The sequence below is a fragment of the Neoarius graeffei genome, chromosome 1 (assembly GCF_027579695.1).
Source record: "Neoarius graeffei isolate fNeoGra1 chromosome 1, fNeoGra1.pri, whole genome shotgun sequence".
Lineage (NCBI taxonomy): Eukaryota > Metazoa > Chordata > Actinopteri > Siluriformes > Ariidae > Neoarius > Neoarius graeffei.
This window is the reverse complement of record NC_083569.1, coordinates 98,344,886-98,365,329: the sequence shown is the minus strand read 5'-3', so window position 1 is coordinate 98,365,329 and position 20,444 is coordinate 98,344,886. Positions and strand designations below refer to the sequence as shown.

The 20,444-nt window shown below is 41.9% G+C and overlaps 1 protein-coding gene across 13 annotated transcripts in view; it reads left to right on the top strand.

The window, feature by feature from the left end:
- Nucleotides 1-20,444, top strand: part of LOC132875318 (adhesion G protein-coupled receptor L2-like) — a 407,634-nt gene that overhangs the window by 195,213 nt on the left and 191,977 nt on the right. For all 13 annotated transcript variants that reach the window (XR_009651878.1, XR_009651883.1, XM_060912544.1 and 10 more), the window contains one exon: nt 6,111-6,294. Coding sequence is in view for 11 of the 13 variants with exons in the window: in XM_060912544.1 (XP_060768527.1) it covers nt 6,111-6,294 (184 nt within the window). In the remaining 2 variants the exon portion in view is untranslated. The remainder of the gene's footprint in view (nt 1-6,110; nt 6,295-20,444) is intronic.

Genomic DNA, 20,444 nt, shown 5'->3' with positions numbered 1-20,444 from the left:
CTCAGCACTGGAACATTGTATGAGCAGTTGCCTTCCCGCAGCCGTAATTGCACCATCCCCCGTCTGCCAACAGTGTGATCAAAGTGGCTGCGTACTCGCTTTTTCACCCACTCCAACTTTTCAGCGCTCGCCGATCATCCTGTGTTCTCATGGCTGCGTTCATTTCATTTCATTTGTTTGAAGGATTCTGAGAATTTACGTTTATATCGGAAACATTTTCCCCGTTTTTCTCAACACGCGGGTGGTTTTTTTTCCCCCCCGTGCCTCTGAAAAAACACAAACACTCGCTGCAGAAAAAGATCCCCAGCCTGTTGTCACGTGAGCTTCTTTCTGACTGGGGTTTATTCATGTGATGGTGTGTTTTGGGTTTTTTTTTATGATTATTATTGTTTTTTTTCTTCCCTTTCCCTTTTGTCTGCTGAGAGAAATAGGCCGACGACGAGCCGCTCGGCTTCACGTGCCAAATGTGTGCTATGATCTCCGCCTCAAAGTCCCTCTCCATTGAAACGTCTGCGTTAGTGTTGACAAACCTTCTTCAGATGAAGAATGCACTGAGTGCTCACTTGCGATGGTGTAAACACTGCTCGTCCACAGAAGAGCTTCTGTCTTACGTTTGCGAATTAATGAGCAAGTTTCCACATGCACACTGATGTTTTTCACAGTGTACATCACAGCCGGGTCAAACAGCAGGTTTACCTGCACATTAATTCGACGATCATGAGCTAATTTCACCACTCGCGAGACGTTACAGCACAGTAAACGCAAATTAAAATGTTTACCACGCCACTGAACTTACATCACGCAGCTATTTTAAAGTGCCACGATGTGTTCTAACACGTTGGAGTTTCTATAGTAACAACTTATACACTTGCAAGGACTTGGATGGCAGGTGCTCCGAATAAACAGAAGTATGATCCTGATATACAGCTGTGGTCAGAACTTTACATACAGTGACATGAATGTCATCTTGGATATGAATGTCATGGCAATATTTGGGTTTTCAGTAATTTCTGTGAACTGTTCTTTTTCTGTGGCAGAATGATTGTACAGTATACAGCTTTAATTATAAAACACACTAGAATTTGGTGCACAAGTTTTAATTTTCTTTGGGTTTTCTGAAATCAACACAGGGTCAAGAACATCCATACAGCACACCTAACATTTGGGTAAAATGTCTCTTCGCAAGATTCACCTTGACCAAGCATTTTTGTTTACCATGAACAAGCTTCTGGCAGAATTCTGGTTGGATATTTCACGACTCTTCATGGTAGAATTGGTAGACTTCAATTCAATTTGTTTTTTTTTTCTTTGCATGGACTCGACTTATGAGCACGGTCCATATATTTTCAATAGGGTTGAAGTTTTAAGCTTAATGTTTGCCTGCTTTATCCTCCACAACCAGCTCTGATGTGTGTTTGGGTTCATTGTCCTGTTGGAACTCCCAAGTTGTGTTCAAGTTTCTGATGGTTTATGCTGAAGAATTCTGAGGTAGTCCTCCTTCATTATTCCATCCACTTTGTGCAATGAACCAGTTCCACTGGCAGCAAAACAGCCCCAGAGCATGATGATCCTACCACCACCACCAGCTGGTACAGTGTTCCTCTGTACATGGTGGTCATTGTGGCCAAACAACTCAATCGTTGTCTCATCTGACCATACAGCTTTCCTCCAGAAGGCTTTTCCTTTGTCCGTGTGCTCAGCTTCAAACTTTACTTAAGCTTGAAGGTGTAATTTTTAGAGCAGGGGGTTATTTCTTGGACAGCAGCCTCTTAGTCCATGGTGATCTGAACTGTAGACAGTGATCCATCAGCTTCCAGTTCATGGCAGGGCTGTGCCATGGTGGTTCCCAGGTTGTTCCTGACCATCCAAACTAATTTCCTTTCAGCTGAGGGTGACAGTTTGGGTTTTCTTGAAGCAAAGTAGCTTGGCAAAGTGACTACACCTCACAATAACTTTCATACAATTGTTTGAACTGATCTTGGAATTTGCAGTTGTTTAGAAATGGCTCCAAGAGACATTCCGGAGTTGTGTATATCTGCGATCCTCTTTCCCAGATCTGCACTGAGCTCCTTGGACTTTCCCATTTTACTGTGTGCTGGTCAATCCAATGAGTGCTGTAAACAAACCCTTTCTATGAAGGCACAGAGAAGCTACCAGCTGTAGTTAATCATGATCACTAACAGGAAGTTAAGAGACCTCAGCCTTGGCAAGATAAGAGACATCTTGGAAGTTTCAGCACCTCTGAATTAATAATCTAAGTGAATGTATGCAAATTTTTGACCCTGCGTGTATAATTTTGACCCTGTGTTGATTTCGGAAAACCCAAAATAAATTAAAACGTCTGCACCAAATTCATGGCTTTTTTTTTCTCTTAAAGAAATATGCTGTACAATCATTTCACCACAGAAAACGAACAGTTCAGGGAAATAATTGAAAGCCCAATATTGCCATGACATTCATATCCAAGATGACATTCATGTCACTGTATGTAAACTTCTGACCACAACTGTATATACACCGATCAGCCATAACATCATGACCACTGTCAAGGGGTGGGATATATCAGGCAGCAAGAAAACAGTCAGTTCTTGAAGTTGATGTGTTGGAAGCAGGAAAAATGGGCAAACACACGAAGGCTAGCCCATATGGTCCAGTCCGACAGAAGAGCTACTGTAGCAGAAATTGCTGAAAATGTTAATCCTGACACCTTTCTGTTTTAGCCAGCATGAACTTTTTCAGCAGTTTGTGCTACAGTAGCTATTCTGGATTGGACCATATGGGCTAGCCTTCATGCCCCATGCGAATCAATGAACCTTCGACACCCATGACCCTGTCGCCAGTTCACCGGTTGTCCTTTGGATCCTTGGACCACTTTTGTTCGGTACTAACCACTGCATACCGGGAACACCCCACAAGATGTACCATTTTGGAGATGCTCAGACCCAGTCATCTCGCCATCACAATTTGTCAAAGCCACTCAGATCCTTATGCTTGCCCATTTTTCCAGCTTCCAACACATCAACTTCAAGAACTGACTGTTCTCTTGCTGCCTGATATATCCCACCCCTTAGCCACTGTAATGAGATAATCAGTGTAATTCACTTCACTTGTCAGTGGCCATAATGTGATGGCTGATTGGTGTATATAATGTTAATGCTAATGTTAAGAAATCCATCCCCTAGAGGGCAGCTCAGAGTCGGAAGTTTCTGACAACAGCGAACATGGCGATGGTGGTGGAGGTTGTAATAACGTGCCTGTTAAGAATGAAGCACTGCGAGTTGGCCTAGTGGTTACCATGTCCACTTCTTGACTGGAAGATCATGAGTTCTACTTGCAGTCGAGTCGTACCAAAGACTATCATAAAAATGATATCTACTGCCATCTGGCGAGGCACACTGCAATACAGATGTGAGTAGGGAGTCAAACTCTCGCAGTTACCAGAGGACTAGCCCCCCACTGTAACCCTAGCTATATAATAAGCCAGAGGCCAAGGGCTCAACCCAATGTACCTGAAGGGCCTGGTTAGTACTTGGATGCTAGACTGCCTGGGAAGACCAGGCGGAAACAAGAACAAGGCAAAAGTGGAGGCACATAGATGTGTAAAATGTATTACTAAATCACATAACCTCACTTCAAAAAGTTCCACCCTTTCAAAAATTTCTTCTTTGAACTACTGGCTTCACGGCCCCACTATTTCCAGTAGTACCGCTCCATTTCGTCCGTATCCATCAGCTTTCAGAAAACACGCACAAATACGGAACACAGAATACAGACAGAAGGCTTCATCCATATCCGGATGCGTATTTAACACTGAGCATAAACGAGCCTTAACTCTGCTTTGCCCCTGACCCGATCACACCACCCTGTCTTTGATTATTTTCCTGTATCAGTACACCTCTGACACCTTTTCCTGTATCAGTACACCTCTGATTCCTTCGACATCAGTTCCCAATGAATGCCAGAACAGGCTTCTGGTGCAGATCTGGAAAAGTTTGGACTTTAAAGGTAATAATTTCCACAACAATGCATACAGACAGTATAATGATGGAATTCAGATAAGGTGTTAACTCATGACACAAGAGTTTATTAATAAGGTTGGTTCCCGTTTTTCTTTTTTTAACAACGACCTTTCAAATTTTGCCAGAAAACTGAACACAGAAGAAAACTTTTCAAGAAACAAATGTGGGGTGGGGTGGAATCTTGAAAAGATCTGGAATTTTATTCACGAAGAAAAGAAAAAACAAGAATTGGAAAAAGACACCAACATTTTTAATAATAAGCGTGAATTTTGTGTGACGTCATCCTTTGGTAAGTCTATTATGGTGTAACTATAGATGTTAATAATAAAAAAAAACCAGCAACAACAATAATAACTTGATAGATACTGTGACTAAAGTCACAGTGATTTGCGCTAGCTGACCTGAACAAAATAAAACAAGAGTGCTCTGAGAGCACAATATCGCCCGCTGGCAACTCGGCCATAACTCTGGTAAAATGCGACTGAATCGAACAAAATTACAATATGCATATTACCGACATATAACAAAGAATCTTGTCAAGTTTTGTGAAATTCCTTCAAAAATTGTAAGAGGAGTTGAGGTCAGAAGTTGAGTACCCTTCCTGGGACGGACGGATGGAAGGACATCGCTATGACATAATCCCCCTTTGGGCCTTTCAGCCAGTGGGGGATAAAAAAAAAACTCATTTTAAAAAATCATGAAAATTGACAGTTATAAGTGATTGAAAAAACTTCATGGATCATTCCGGATCAGTGATCCAGATCTGCACCAAAAGTCATAGCAACTTAATTCAGCCCTGAGGTATTCTTCATATGAAATTTGGTGATGGATGGTTAAAAGCCGATGGAGAAATAGCGTCCTAAAAAAAGGCTATAATAATAATAAAGTAGAAAGATCCTGAGTGACAGTAAAAATTTGCGCCAGCGCCACTCGCACAAATTAATAATAGTAAGAAGAAGAAAAAGAAGACAAAGATTAATTTATATAGAACCCAAGGTCGCGTTCTAATTTTGCAAAAGAAACTCAAAACATGCAAAAATATATATATATATATTATGAAACAAACTACCAGTTAAACAAACCGACACACTGGATAGCAGAGTCCTCACAACCAGAAAGTTTCCTCAGTAAAACTTTACTTTTATTACTCAATCGAATTATTGCCAAACTCTGAAAAATACACGTGAAATATCACAGGTTTTGATCACAAGCTAAACCGACTGGCGTCTAGTTTAAGACGGATTTTGAGAGACAAAAAACTCAAAGCCGTGAAACAACATAATTACGCTCAGTGTTTGTACTAAAGCAGCTGAAGAGCTTCCTGTAAAGATGACCTTGCCGGTCTTAAAGCCGTTTTATCTTCAGTAAATCATGAAGTCCACAGTGGAAAGCCAACAAGCCTGTGCCAAGCTTTATTCCTTGCCTCTTTAATAGCATGCCTGGAGTGACACTGCCCTATAAGTGGCCACTATGTGATGTCGGGAGCCGTCCACGGTCTGTTTAAACGAGGCAGCGAGCAGCATTGGGATTGTTTAATTCAGTTAGCACTGCGCTCCAGGCTTCAGGAAATGAAAAGCTTGCGATTAGGAGTGAGAAAGCGAAGGTGAACATGCCATTTGCCTCCAGTCCACCGGGCTTCTGCAAACAGATCCCACCGCCAGATAAGCTGTCAGGACCCGCTCCCTCCCTCCACAGGAAAAAGCATACATTTTAAGGGCACAGCGGTCAGATCCTGTTATGGAATGAAGTCGTAATTGGTCTCTGGAAAACAAGAGCTTTGTAGGGATTTGGAGGCGAAGAAGAAGAATACTCCACTGATTTGAAAATATATTGGGATTTTTTTTTCCGGACGGAATTTGAAATAATAAACCACGGTGTTGGTTAAAAGGCAAAGGTAACACATGACACTCCAACACTGGACTTTGTTTGTGCCAAATACCCGTGCGCATTCCCTCAGCCCCTCCGTCATGGTCCTCCTTGCTTGTCATAGCTTCTGTTCCACTGCTTTGGCCTGCGTTTGTGTATAAACTTTGGGTTTTCAAAGATGAATTCCAGCTGTCCATCATCACTCTGCTTTTTTCTTGCGTGCAGGCCATCGTGGACACGGTGGACAACCTGCTGAGACCAGAAGCGCTGAAGTCGTGGGAGGACATGAACTCCACAGAGCAAACTCACGCCGCCACCATGCTGCTGGACACGCTGGAGGAAGGAGCCTTCGTCCTCGCTGACAACCTGATCGAGCCGGCCGTCGTCAAAGTGCCTGCAGAGAACATAAGTGAGTCAGTGAGTGAGTCAGTTGGTGATGGAGCTTCTGTGGGAGATGAGAACTTTCTGTCAGCACCAGCACTTAATAGCACTGTGACATGGCAGTGATCATGAAAGACGGAGATTTTGTTAACGTCTCGTTCTGGCCATGCAGGAGATTTCTGACATCTGTAATGAGCCAGTTTGACATAGACAGACAGACAGACAGACAGAGGCAGACAGATGAACAGACAAAAAGACAGACAGATGAACAGAAAATAGATGGACAGACAGATGAACAGAGACAGACAGACAGACAGACAGACAGACAGACAGACAGACAGACAGATAGATAGATAGATAGATAGATAGATAGATAGATAGATAGATAGATAGATAGATAGATGAACTGACAGACAGACAGAGGCAGATAGATGAACAGACAAATAGACAGACAGATGAACAGACAATAGATAGATGGACAGACAGATGAACAGACAGACAGACGAACAGAGATAGATAGACAGACAGACAGACAGACAGATGAACTGACAGACAGACAAACAGAGGCAGACAGGTGAACAGACAAATAGATAGATGGACAGACAGACAGACAGACAGACAGACAGACAGACAGATAGATAGATAGATAGATAGATAGATAGATAGATAGATAGATAGATAGATAGATAGACATGTAGCCAGATGAATGACAGACAGAGACATGTAGACAGATGAATGGCAGACAGATGGACAGACAGACAGACATGTAGACATATAGATAGACAGACAGATGAGCAGACAGACAGACAGCTGAAAAGACAAATAGACAGACAGATGGACAGACAGATAGATGGAACAGACAGACATAGATAGATAGATAGATAGATAGATAGATAGATAGATAGATAGATAGATAGATAGATAGATAGATAGATGAACAGACAGATAGACAGACAGAGACAGACAGACAGATGGACAGATGAACAGACCATAGATAGACAGACAGGCAGACAGATGAACAGAATGACACACAGACAGATGAATAGACAGATGGGCAGATGAACAGACAGATAGACAGACAGATGAACAGAAAATAGATAGAGAGATAGATGAACAGACAGACAGATGAACAGAATAGATAGATAGATAGATAGATAGATAGATAGATAGATAGATAGATAGATAGATAGATAGATAGATAGACATGTAGACAGATGAAAGACAGATGGACAGACAGACATGTAGACAGACAGACAGACAGACAGATGAACAGACAGACAGATAGATAAACTGTAACTATATAACTCACTCCATGTTTTGTTGAAATGATTGATGTGCATGAACATTCTGCTGAGCTGAGTTGAGCTCCACTCTGTGTGTAAGCTGTAAACGAGTGTAAAGTCACAGCTGGACGTCTCACCCGTGACTGCTATTAAAAATGACTATCAAAATTATAGATATCAAATTATAACCTGTTGAGGCCTTAAACCTGAACGCGGCCCTTTCAGGAAGTTACACACAGCCGGAGGAAAGAGCGAATCACACGTGTGCACGTTTCTTCGTCTGCGTGTGATGTGAGCACCAGATTTCTCCCTGGTGCTCCGCCGTCGCCTGCAGCTTTCCAAATCAGCCGGCTTTTTACTTTGAATTCAGCTTTGAACCCAGGCTCTGAAAGCTCTCACCAACTTTTCTGTCCATTATTCAGATTCGGGATGATTTGAAAGGCTTTCGAGTATATATCACGGGGTGTTCAGATCACTAAAACACACACACACACACACACACACACACACACTGCTGAGGATTAAAGTACAGATGAGCTGATTGTGGACACTCAGTGGGCTTTGAATATCTCACCCTTCAGAATGATTTATAATAATAGTTATTATACAATAATAATAATAATAATAATAATAATAATAATAATAATAATAATAATAATTTGACTCTGTAACTGAAAATGAAAGATTTTTTTACACTTCTGTCCATGATTAGGGTGCCATTTAAACCTTGTAACTGTTAAAAAAAAATTAAACTATTTAAATTTTTTTTCAACATTAATTTGAAGAACAAATTGCATTTAACAATTCAAAAAAAATGGTTCGGTAAAATATAATTTTTTTTTTTACAAGCTTTCTTTTCCAACAGCAGCAACAAATGCCAGCTTTAGCATAGAATTAGCAAATAAACATCATGTGTTTTAATAATTACGATCCATGCTAAGGATGTTCTCAATGATTCATTTTTGGATGTGAATAATTTACTTTCAGTCTATATTTTCTCATTTCATTATCTCTAGCCGCTTTATCCTGTTCTACAGGGTCGCAGGCAAGCTGGAGCCTATCCCAGCTGACTACGGGCGAAAGGCGGGGTACACCCTGGACAAGTCGCCAGGTCATCACAGGGCTGACACATAGACACAGACAACCATTCACACTCACATTCACACCTACGGTCAATTTAGAGTCACCAGTTAACCTAACCTGCATGTCTTTGGACTGTGGGGGAAACCGGAGCACCCGGAGGAAACCCACGCGGACACGGGGAGAACATGCAAACTCCACACAGAAAGGCCCTCGCCGGCCACGGGGCTCGAACCCGGACCTTCTTGCTGTGAGGCGACAGCGCTAACCCCTACACCACCGTGCCGCCCAGTCTATATTTTATATATTTTAAACATGAATGAGAGAACTTTTCATCTTCTCATCATCTTCAAGAAACGTGGACGATGCAACTTCCTGTTGAGCATGTGACTTGTGGAATATTCCAGATCTTTTACAGGAGTGAAAGTGTTTCAGGGTGGATGGGGCGGAGTGTTTGTGAACTTAAATGCATTTTTCGTGAGCTATAATGGACGACTCGTGGAAAATAATATCGCAAGGATGAGATTTTCAATAGATTTGGACTTTAAAGTATGTAAAACAGTTATTCCACAAAATCGAGTCGTACATGAGCTGATAGCTGACGAGGTGCATAGCACAGAGTTGTCTATAATCCGTGTACGACCAGATTGAGTGGAATAACTGCTTTATTCTACCCACGTTCACTGGATTTTGAGAAACAGAGCATTTTTATTTTATTTTTTGCAAATTCGATAAATAAAATCTTTTTACAAAACGTCCGACAAAAACATTTCCGGTTAAACAAACCGGCGAAATGGCAGGAGCAATTTGTGAAAAATGCTAATAATAATAATAATAATAATAATAATAATAATAATAATAATTCTTAAAAATAAAAAAAATATATATATATATACGTTCATACTAGGGCTGCGTACCGGTACTGTGTACCGGTACTGTACCGTGAAAATTGATTCGGTACAGGTCCAAAATACCGGATCATGAAGTACCGGTACTGTACCGATATAAATTTACACCAAGTATCTGCTTATTCTGTGACTGAAGATGCGTAAATCCTACCACAAAGACGAAAATTTAGCACTGGAAAAGATGTAAAATGCCGCGCTGAAACTTGAAATCAAGCCATCTTTGATTTGAGATCCTCTCGCCACAGTCTCATGAGACATTGCGAGAGCTTGGCTGATCCAGCGTTCTGATTGGTCAAAAAGACTCAAAAGCAGGTCAGCCATTTTTTTTTTGCTGGCATTGGCGGCCTTTGCTGCTTTGTGTAATTTTGCCGCGTAAGTTAAACGCCGCAGACTGCGTGTAGTCTGTAATACTCTAGTGTAGTCACTTCTTGCTGTGAGACAACTTATGACTTTTTGTCCCAAGTTAACTAAGGGCGTATTCACACCTATGTTGTTTGGTCCGGACCAAACGAACCAAATTTCCCTTGGTCCGGAACTTTTGGGTTGGTCTGAATACAAACCACCGAACTCTGGTCCGGACCAAACAAGCGGACCGAGACCGAGCTGCAAGGTCGGACTCGGTCCGGACCAAAGGAACCCTGGTGCGGATCTTTTGGAGGTGTGAAAACAGACCGGACCTAATCTGACAGTTTTGCTTTTTTGTACCTCGGGAGCTTCCGTCGTTTGTCGAGCATTATGGGAAACAGAGTCTTGACACTCCACCGCAAAGTGCAAACACTGTTTCGGTTGTCAAGGGAACCTTACAACAGTCGTTCAGTCATTCAGACCAGTGGTAGGCTAGACTACAGAGTACAAAAAATGAGTGGGGGCAAACGTGGGCCGAGGAAGAAACGCGTACCCTTGTGGATATATGGGCAGATGTCCACATATCTGAGCTTTTGGAGAGAACACACAAAAACGCCGACGTGTTTGCTGTATTCAGTGAGAAAATGAAGGAGAAGGGGTTCACGCGCTCCCCAGAACAATGTCGGCTAAAAGTGAAGAAACTCCGTCAGACCTACATTAAAATCAGGGACATTCTTTCAAAAAGTGGCGGTACTAGCGACGCAAAAAAGAAATTCATCTATTGCGTGAAGAGCCAGAACTGTCACAACATGATGTGCGCTCATCAGCGCTATCCTCCGTAGCCGCCTTGCCCTTTGAAGTCGTCGTTGATAAATTACTTGTACAACAGCATAGTAATCGCACAATTGTGAAAACAGTAAAAACTGGAAAAAACATATAGCTTTGATGACATTAAAAAGAATAACAGCACGGAAAGCCTCCATGACTACTTTTGAACTTAACGCTTTGTGCGCGTGTCGTCTCTGACCAATAGCTGAACGACCTCAGGGCGCGTGGCTTTGTTGACAGATTTTGGTCCGCTTACTAAAATGTACAGTGTGAAAGCGAACCACACCAAAATGAAAAAATAAAAAAAACATTTAGTTCGGACCAAAGCAAGTGAACTATCGAACTATCCTGGTCTGAATACACCTTAAGTGTGAGACTGAGAGGGTGACTGAGAAGTGAGGTAGGAAACCTAGTTATGTTCGGTTTTCTTTGAATAAAGATACTGACAAGTTGTCAACAGTTTATTAATGTTTCTGTCATTATTAAAGAAGTTCAGAAGAATTTGTCAAATTGTTCAAGAATTTGTCAAATTGTTCAGAAGGATTTGTACAGGGTCCGGACCTGGACCTAAACCTCTGTACCGGTACCTGTACCTGATGTTATGTTTAGGTACGCAGCCCTAGTTCATACCATTAAATACTTTCATTACATATTTTATTGCTTTTTTATTGTATTTTTGGGGTTTTTTTGTTTTCGAGTAGTTTTTATTTCATCCTTGGTTGGTTCAGTAACATGTTCCGCCATTTTGTTTTTCTCTACTCACGGTAGGTATATGAGCTGATATCCTAGTCATAGGCTACGTTCACACTGCAGGCTGAAGTGACTCAAATCCGATCTTTTCGCCCATATGTGACCTGTATCCGATCTTTTATTGACAGTATGAACGACACAGATCCGATTTTTTCAAATCCGACCCAGGCCGTTTGGATATGTGGTCCTAATTCCGATTCCTATCCGCTCTTTTCATATGCGACTTCAGTCTGAACCGCCAGGTCGCATTCATCCGACTTACACGTCATCAACAAGCCACAAACGTCACTATTCTGCGCTGAAGTAGGCGGCGGGTCTCTCAAAAAAAGTTACAACAACATGGCGCATGGGCCAGGTGGTGTAGTGGTTAGCGCTGTCGCCTCACAGCAAGAAGGTCCTGGGTTCGAGCCCCGGGGCCGGCGAGGGCCTTTCTGTGTGGAGTTTGCATGTTCTCCCCGTGTCCGCGTGGGTTTCCTCCGGGTGCTCCGGTTTCCCCCACAGTCCAAAGACATGCAGGTTAGGTTAACTGGTGACTCTAAATTGAGCGTAGGTGTGAATGTGAGTGTGAATGGTTGTCTGTGTCTATGTGTCAGCCCTGTGATGACCTGGCGACTTGTCCAGGGTGTACCCCGCCTTTCGCCTGTAGTCAGCTGGGATAGGCTCCAGCTTGCCTGCGACCCTGTAGAACAGGATAAAGCGGCTAGAGATAATGAGATGAGATGAACATGGCGCATAATCACGGGCACAGATAGAGGGTGGGACTCGTCCCACCCAGATTTAAATTCACCTCGTTCGGTCCCCCCCACTTATAGGGAGGAAAAAACGTCTATGCTGCCTTTCTTTGCATAAGGCAAACCTCACGGAAAAATCAAAAGACTATTGAGGTGCACAGCAGTACATACATAGTTGCAACAACTCACATAAAACAAAGACTGATATTCGGTTGGTTGAGCTGCGCAGACTGCACAGGTTGCAAGCTCGAGCTTGGTTCCTATGGTAACCCACAACAAGTTTGACAGGCATATCGGGGTTGGTTTGCTGGCAGCTTTGTCCCCCCCAGTTTTTTGTCCCCCCCAGTTCAAAAAACGTATCTGCGCCCCTGCGCATGACATCAATGCGAGGGACGCTTCGGGCTGTGAAGGTTCTGAATCTTCTCAATGGAAGGACGCAGAGGTTAGGGAGCTGATTTCCATTTGGGGGGATACAGCTATTCAAGCTAGATTGGATGGGTCATACCGCAACCGGGCGGTTTTACTTCCGTAAACACTGGCCATGCTCACTGCGTGTGACGTCGTCGTATCCTGCAATGCGCATGCGGAACACTTTTAGGTCGCTTTTTGTTCATACTGAGGATCACATACAAGTCGCATATATTTGTTAATGTGAACGACCTCACAAAAAAATCGGATTTCACAAAAAAATCGGAATTGAGCATTAAGCCCTGCAGTGTGAACGTAGCGCTAGAGTATCCAATCAGAGCGCACGATTGCTCATATCCAGTGAATGTGGATCGAATGAATGTAAATGTAATATTAGTGGAGCGCAAACGGCACCCTGAAGGATTTGTTTTATGGAGAACAGGACATTTTTGAAGCAATTTGAAGCAACAAATCAGTTTTATCATATAAATAATAAGGAATAAGTTATATTCTAAGATATTATTAGTCTAAAAAATCATTTTTCTCTTTCTTTTTAATGATAATCGCGACAATCCGACTCTGAATCCAACATGAAGCCTTTTTATTCATGAGGTTCTGACTAGTCAGTCATTCACCTGAGCGGGCCGAGAGGAGTTCCTGGACCTGAGAATAGATTTTTTTTTTTATTTTAATTCAGACGGCAGAGGAAAGAGATTCCCCCGGATCCTTTGTGTGTTTGATTCACGTGCCAGCAGACTTTATTAGCATCGTGAGCACATTAATATCGGTCAACTTTACGTGCCCGGCTGTCGTTATTTTTTTCCTTTTCTTTTCTTTCTCTCCTCCAGCTTGTCATGGCTGTGCTTTTATCCTCCGCTCGATGGCCTTCCACCTTTTTACATTTCTGAGCTGAAACTCTCGTCCCCGTCCGCTCGGAGCGTATGTACACCTGCTTTACCTCGGGTTCACTCGCCTCCATTTCATACATGTCAACCTTTGCTCAATCAAACCTGTATAACCAACCTCAAATCCGTATTTCCCTTATAAAATCCGTATAAGATGCAAATTAAAATAATTTACCTAAAATTTGAATGATAATTAACAATGATATATCCCAGTTACTTTTTATTCAATATTAATAACAATAAACCTTCAGAATGAATACAAAGCTCCAATGTTTGACAAAAACACAAAGTGTTATCAGCGTAGTTACGAAGGAAATACTTCGTTGTTTGGAGACAGGTTTCACCGAGCGGCTATTATGCGCGAGACTTCATATTAGCCACAAAGTCAGGAAAATCTGTTCGTAAAATTACGTTATAATGACCAAATACAATGAAAAGTATTTTTCCAGTCTCACCTGTGAAAGGTAATCCCATGTGATCTCGTTTGGACGGTAAACCTGTTGGTACAGTTAAACGCAGCACATGAATGAGGCATCTTTATTCTCGGCTACTGTCTAGACGCTATACCAGAGACGGTTGAAGAATCTCCACTTTGCCACATCCAATATAGCGGCGAGGATGACGTATGATTCTACGCAGAAGGCGGCGTCTATGTTTATATGTCTATGACTTCACGGTTGGCGGGATTCTCGCAATGCGGTGTGCGCATGATCAAAAGTGGAACGAAGTCTCGCTACCACAAGATAACGCGCGATTTCATAAGACTCTTTACTGGCTGTCTGTGGTGTACAGTACGTTTGTAAATGTTATGCGCTCTTTTATCATCATGGGAATTGATTATAGCTCTAAATAAATATTGAAGTTTTTTTAAAGAATCCGTATAACTTTATTTATACGCCCGTATACTACGTTTATTGAATCAAATCCGTATAAAATACGGACATTCCGTATAGGTTGACATGTATGCTATTTGAGCCGGAATGTTAAAGGAGGCAAGCGGCTGCTGGATATCAGGATTTCAAAAGCGGACATTGGGAAAGCAGATGTGAGAAAGAGTTACTGTCCTATCGTGTAACACAGGAGCACAGAATCAAAAAGTAAAAGAAAATACTTAAATAATGATAATAGTCTCATGTCATCTTATTATCTCTAGCCGCTTTATCCTGTTCTACAGGGTCGCAGGCGAGCTGGAGCCTATCCCAGCTGACTACGGGCGAAAGGCGGGGTACACCCTGGACAGGTCGCCAGGTCATCACAGGGCTGACACATAGACACAGACAACCATTCACACTCACATTCACACCTACGGTCAATTTAGAGTCACCAGTTAACCTAACCTGCATGTCTTTGGACTGTGGGGGAAACCGGAGCACCCGGAGGAAACCCACGCGGACACGGGGAGAACATGCAAACTCCACACAGAAAGGCCCTTGCCGGCCATGGGCCTCGAACCCGGACCTTCTTGCTGTGAGGCGACAGCGCTAACCACTACACCACCGTGCCGCCCCATTTCTCAATCATCTTCCTGTTTATTTTTTTTGCGGGATTTAAAGTGCATATCCTGGGTAAATTCAGGAGCAAGATCAATGTAATTCTCCTATTTTATATTAAACTTTGGTCAAATATCTGTAACATTTTGCGCAATTTTTTTCCCTTGCGCAATACCAGAAAAATTCAGTTGAAATCGAGCCATTTGAATTGAATTGGTCCGCCTCTGAAAAAACTCGGCATTTGGATTTCCCGGCAAACATTGATTTTCGTGACGTCGCGTGCGGGACGCCTCCCTCTGAATCCTACGTCAGCGCTGGTTTGTTTATGAGAAAACGACCTGGTGGTTTTCTGCAAATTTCTTCAACGTTATTGCGTAATTATTAAAATGGTTAACAGATGTATCGTAGGAGGGTGTAGCAACACCAATCATGATGGGATTAGTACTCATCGTTTCCCAAAAGACCGGACAATGAGAGAGAAATGGGAGCGCTTGGTCTACACAGGCTGTGCACTGAAACCGTGCAAAGCTCGCGCAGCCTGCTGGCGCTTTCGCAGGTGACGTCACGAATCTGGCTCCAGACTCCCTTGGGATTTTTCCAGACGCGTTTTATTTTTTTCTGCTGTAGACAGATGGCCTTGTGCAAAATTACCCTTCTGGATGAGTGTGTAAAGGGACATACTTTCATGTAAAAAAAACGAAATTGGTCCAGAATATGCACTTTAATAGTGAGTTTGTTTGGTATTTTTACACTTCTAACCTGAGCATGTACCAGATTAATTTTTGATGAATTTTGTTGAATTCTATTTATTCATTTATTTATTTATTTAGGTTATTCATTTGAGCATTTCTCAATCATCTTCATGTGTATTTATTTGCTGGATTTAATTTGTTTGTTTGTTATTTTTACACTTCTAACCTGAGCATGTACCGGATTATTTTTTTTATGAATTTTGTTGAATTCTATTTATTCATTTATTTATTTATTTAGGTTATTCATTTGAGCATTTCTCAGTCATCTTCATGTGTATTTATTTGCTGGATTTAATTTGTTTGTTTGTTTGTTTGTTTGTTTGTTTGTTTGTTTGTTTGTTTGGTATTTTTATATTTCCAACCTGAGCATGTACTTGTTCATTTATTTATTTATTTATTTAGGTTGTTCGTTTGAGCATTTATCAGTCACCTTCCGATTTATTTATTTGCTGCAATTTTAATTTTGAGATGCGCGTTTTGTTTTTTTTAATTTTTTTAACATTATCCACCTCAGCACTTTTCAGTCCTCTTCCTTTTTATTTATTTGCTTTATTTTGATCGCGAGCTCTTTTTGCCATCATTGCAAACTGCCCTTTCCGAGCATACACTGATTTTGTAGTATCCTGGAAAAAATCTGCAGTATACAGTAAACGGTAATTAAGTTTTAAAGACGATGCATCAACAACGAAACTGTAGTACTGTTCGTGCTCGAGGAGAAAGCAAACACTTCTTAAATAACACGGCGGCTTTATTTTCAACTCCCTGTCTCTTAATAGCTACTTCCCTGTTTTGGCAAGTGTTGAAAACAATATTAATCTCGTTTTCACCCGAGCGTTTTGTTTTTTTTTCCTCCTCCGGCTGCAGACGCACCTCGCACGCCCTGTTTCAGTCCGTCCTCGCTTCGAGAGACGGACGTAAGATGTGGTTAGCGATGCAGCCCAGTGCCTGCCGGCTCTACGGCTGACAGAACGTGCCCTGGAGCATATTAGGAAAACTTTTTTGCCACTCCGTCTCCGTCTCTCACTGGTAATTAGCATAATTTAACTCAACCGCAACACAAGGCAACTGCTTGAGGGCTGGAGGAAATAGATGGAGTAGATATGTGCTGCTGGAAGAAAGGGAAGAAAGATAGAAGGGCCAAAAAAAGGTCCTTATTTCCAAGTGTCAGAAATACGAGTTGAAGAGAGAGAGAGAGAGAGAGGGAAAGGGGAGTTCTTGCTAATACTGATGTCTGACCTCGTTGTATTTTCATACATCAAAGCGAGCTCAGAACCAAGTCTGAATGGATTCAGAGCCGGGCTCCGTCGGGGCCCTAAAGGCGCAGCTGAAGACACATCCCTATCAGCAGCCACCGGAGGAATCGCAGTAAAAGACGAGTGATAGGTTTGATCCTGGCTATATTTGACATTCACACACTGTGTACTCTGGTGTACTTTGTGTATTTAATTTTTTTTTTCAAGTGTTTCCACTCCCACACTCCCAGGATAGGTAAACGCTCCATATCTTTCTTCTCAGCAGCACACAATGCCGGGATTGTGTCTGGAGGATAAAGCAGGTCAGCAGTCGTCGTTCCAGAGAATCGTTTTTACCACAAAGTGGAATAAGCACATCGTTTTATTCCCGTTATTGTGACATTTTCCTTCCAGACATAAACTTTGTGTTGAAGCCATACGTCAGGTTCGTTCACAAGCTACAGATTAAATCATGCTAAAGGACCTGGTTCAAGGCAGAGCTTAAACGTACAAATATTTGCTTGCTAGTTGTCTAATCTTTAGCGACGTCAACCTTTGGTCAATCAAACCTGTATAACCAACCTCCAAAATCCGTATTTCCCTTATAAAATCCGTATAAGATGCAAATTAAAATAATTTACCTAAAATTTGAATGATAATTAACAATGATATATCCCAGTTACTTTTTATTCAATATTAATAACAATAAACCTTCAGAATGAATACAAAGCTCCAATGTTTGACAAAAACACAAAGTGTTATCAGCGTAGTTACGAAGGAAATACTTCGTTGTTTGGAGACAGGTTTCACCGAGCGGCTGTTATGCGCGAGACTTCATATTAGCCACAAAGTCAGGAAAATCTGTTCGTAAAATTACGTTATAATGACCAAATACAATGAAAAGTATTTTTCCAGTCTCACCTGTGAAAGGTAATCCCAAGTAGCCTGGGCCCGCCCATCCTAAGCGTGACGCAACACGAGGGCCTGCTGCGAGCTTAGTCTGGCCAGGCAAGCTATCTACAGCTCTTCCAAGCTCCCGAAAAATCGGGAGCCAATCAACTTTGAGCATCTCCAACGGCCCTGGGTAGAGGCGTGTTCAAGGCAGTGACGTAGTAGAACTGCGACCGGAAGCCATGGATTGTTTACAGAATCTATGCTGGAAGCGCTTCATTCACATCACGAACATGGAGCAGCGGCAAGCCTTTGACACAGCGGTAGATGCTGTATTGAAAGCATTCAACGGGAAGTTCTCATTGAAAATGAAGCAAAGAGCAGCCCTGGAGGTATTTATTGAAAGGAAGGACGCTTTCGCCTTACTCCCGACCGGCTTCGGTAAGAGTTTAATCTACCAGTTAGCCCCGTCGCGTCGCATACGTCAGAGGAAAGAGTGATGTGACTGGTTTAAGCTTCGTCACAGCCTTTTCTGGCTTCGACCAGTAGCAAACTGAGGCATTTCAGGGAGGCGGGTCAAGCACGCACTTTGGGAAACGGTTGGGCTTAATATCTTGGCCAGACCAATAGCTTGTAGAGCTTTGTCGCGTTAGCCAGACTAAATCCCATGTGATCTCGTTTGGACGGTAAACCTGTTGGTACAGTTAAACGCAGCACATGAATGAGGCATCTTTATTCTCGGCTACTGTCTAGACGCTATACCAGAGACTGTTGAAAAATCTCCACTTTGCCACATCCAATATGGCGGCGAGGATGACGTATGATTCTACGCAGAAGGCGGCGTCTATGTTTATATGTCTATGACTTCACGGTTGGCGGGATTCTCGCAATGCGGTGTGCGCATGATCAAAAGTGGAACGAAGTCTCGCTACCACAAGATAATGCGCGATTTCATAAGACTCTTTACTGGCTGTCTGTGGTGTACAGTACGTTTGTAAATGTTATGCGCTCGTGGGAATTGATTATAGCTCTAAATAAATATTGAAGTTTTTTTAAAGAATCCGTATAACTTTATTTATACGCCCGTATACTACGTTTATTGAATCAAATCCGTATAAAATACGGACATTCCGTATACAGTAGGTTGACATGTATGCTTTATATCTTTACATTCAGGGGAATGGATTTGAACCTCAGGCCATGTGTTATTCCTTATGGAGCAGAAATATGGCATCAAAAACTAGGCAGTATATTTAATATACTTTATCATGCATGAGTATACATCCAGGGCGCTTTTTCGATGGAATCAAAACGTGCGTTCTATTCCCTTCTAGCGGGTTTCATTCATTTGGCTTGATAGCATGCAATATTGTTAGCGTACCGCTTATCCTACGTGTATTACGTCACTCTACCCGATGGAGAATGAGCGTTGAGTATGGTTTACGATATCGCATGGTTGTCAAGACAACATGACGTCACACGTCGGAGATGTAAAACTTCCACGCAAGTGACAGCAAGCGAGTGACAGTGACAAGTTGTAAAGAAACATGGCCGCCAGGTTTGCTTCGTTAAAAATGGAAGATTTTGAGAGGATTTTGAAACAGACGCGTCGAACACCCAAAAGGAACGTCTATGTATTATAATAATAATAATAATATTGGCTGAATTTTTTTCATGGTCTATCAGATATATTCCATTCAGCTACTCGTCTTCGACTCGTTCAGTACCTTGCTAGCTGAATGGAATATATCTGATATACCACTCGACGCCAGCCAATATTATTTAAATAATTGTACAGTATATTTTTCCTTAATGTGTTTAAAATATATATATATTATACACTACCGTTGAAAAGTTTGGGGTCACTTTGAAATGTCCTTATTTTTGAAAGAAAAGCACTGTTCTTTTCAATGAAGATCACTTTAAACTAATCAGAAATCCACTCTATACATTGCTAATGTGGTAAATGACTATTCTAGCTGCAAATGTCTGGTTTTTGGTGCAATATCTCCATAGGTGTATAGAGGCCCATTTCCAGCAACTCTCACTCCAGTGTTCTAATGGTACAATGTGTTTGCTCATTGCCTCAGAAGGCTAATGGATGATTAGAAAACCCTTGTACAATCATGCTAGCACAGCTGAAAACAGTTGAGCTCTTTAGAGAAGCTATAAAACTGACCTTCCTTTGAGCAGATTGAGTTTCTGGAGCATCACATTTGTGGGGTCGATTAAATGCTCAAAATGGCCAGAAAAATGTCTCGACTATATTTTCTATTCATTTTACAACATATGGTGGTAAATAAAAGTGTGACTTTTCATGGAAAACACAAAATTGTCTGGGTGACCCCAAACTTTTGAACGGTAGTGTACATAAATCTATATGAAGTGTACAGGTATGTGCAATGCAATCAGATTGGACACTAGAAAGTGACGATATGGTGCAGCAGACTGAGGAAGTCTCCTAGTCTTGGGTGTATTTATTATTTTTTTATCACTTCCAAACCTGTCTCTCCTTTGATGTCCATTTTGTAGGGACTTCGGTCCAGCGTGTCATGCTCTCTTTGCCATAGTTACC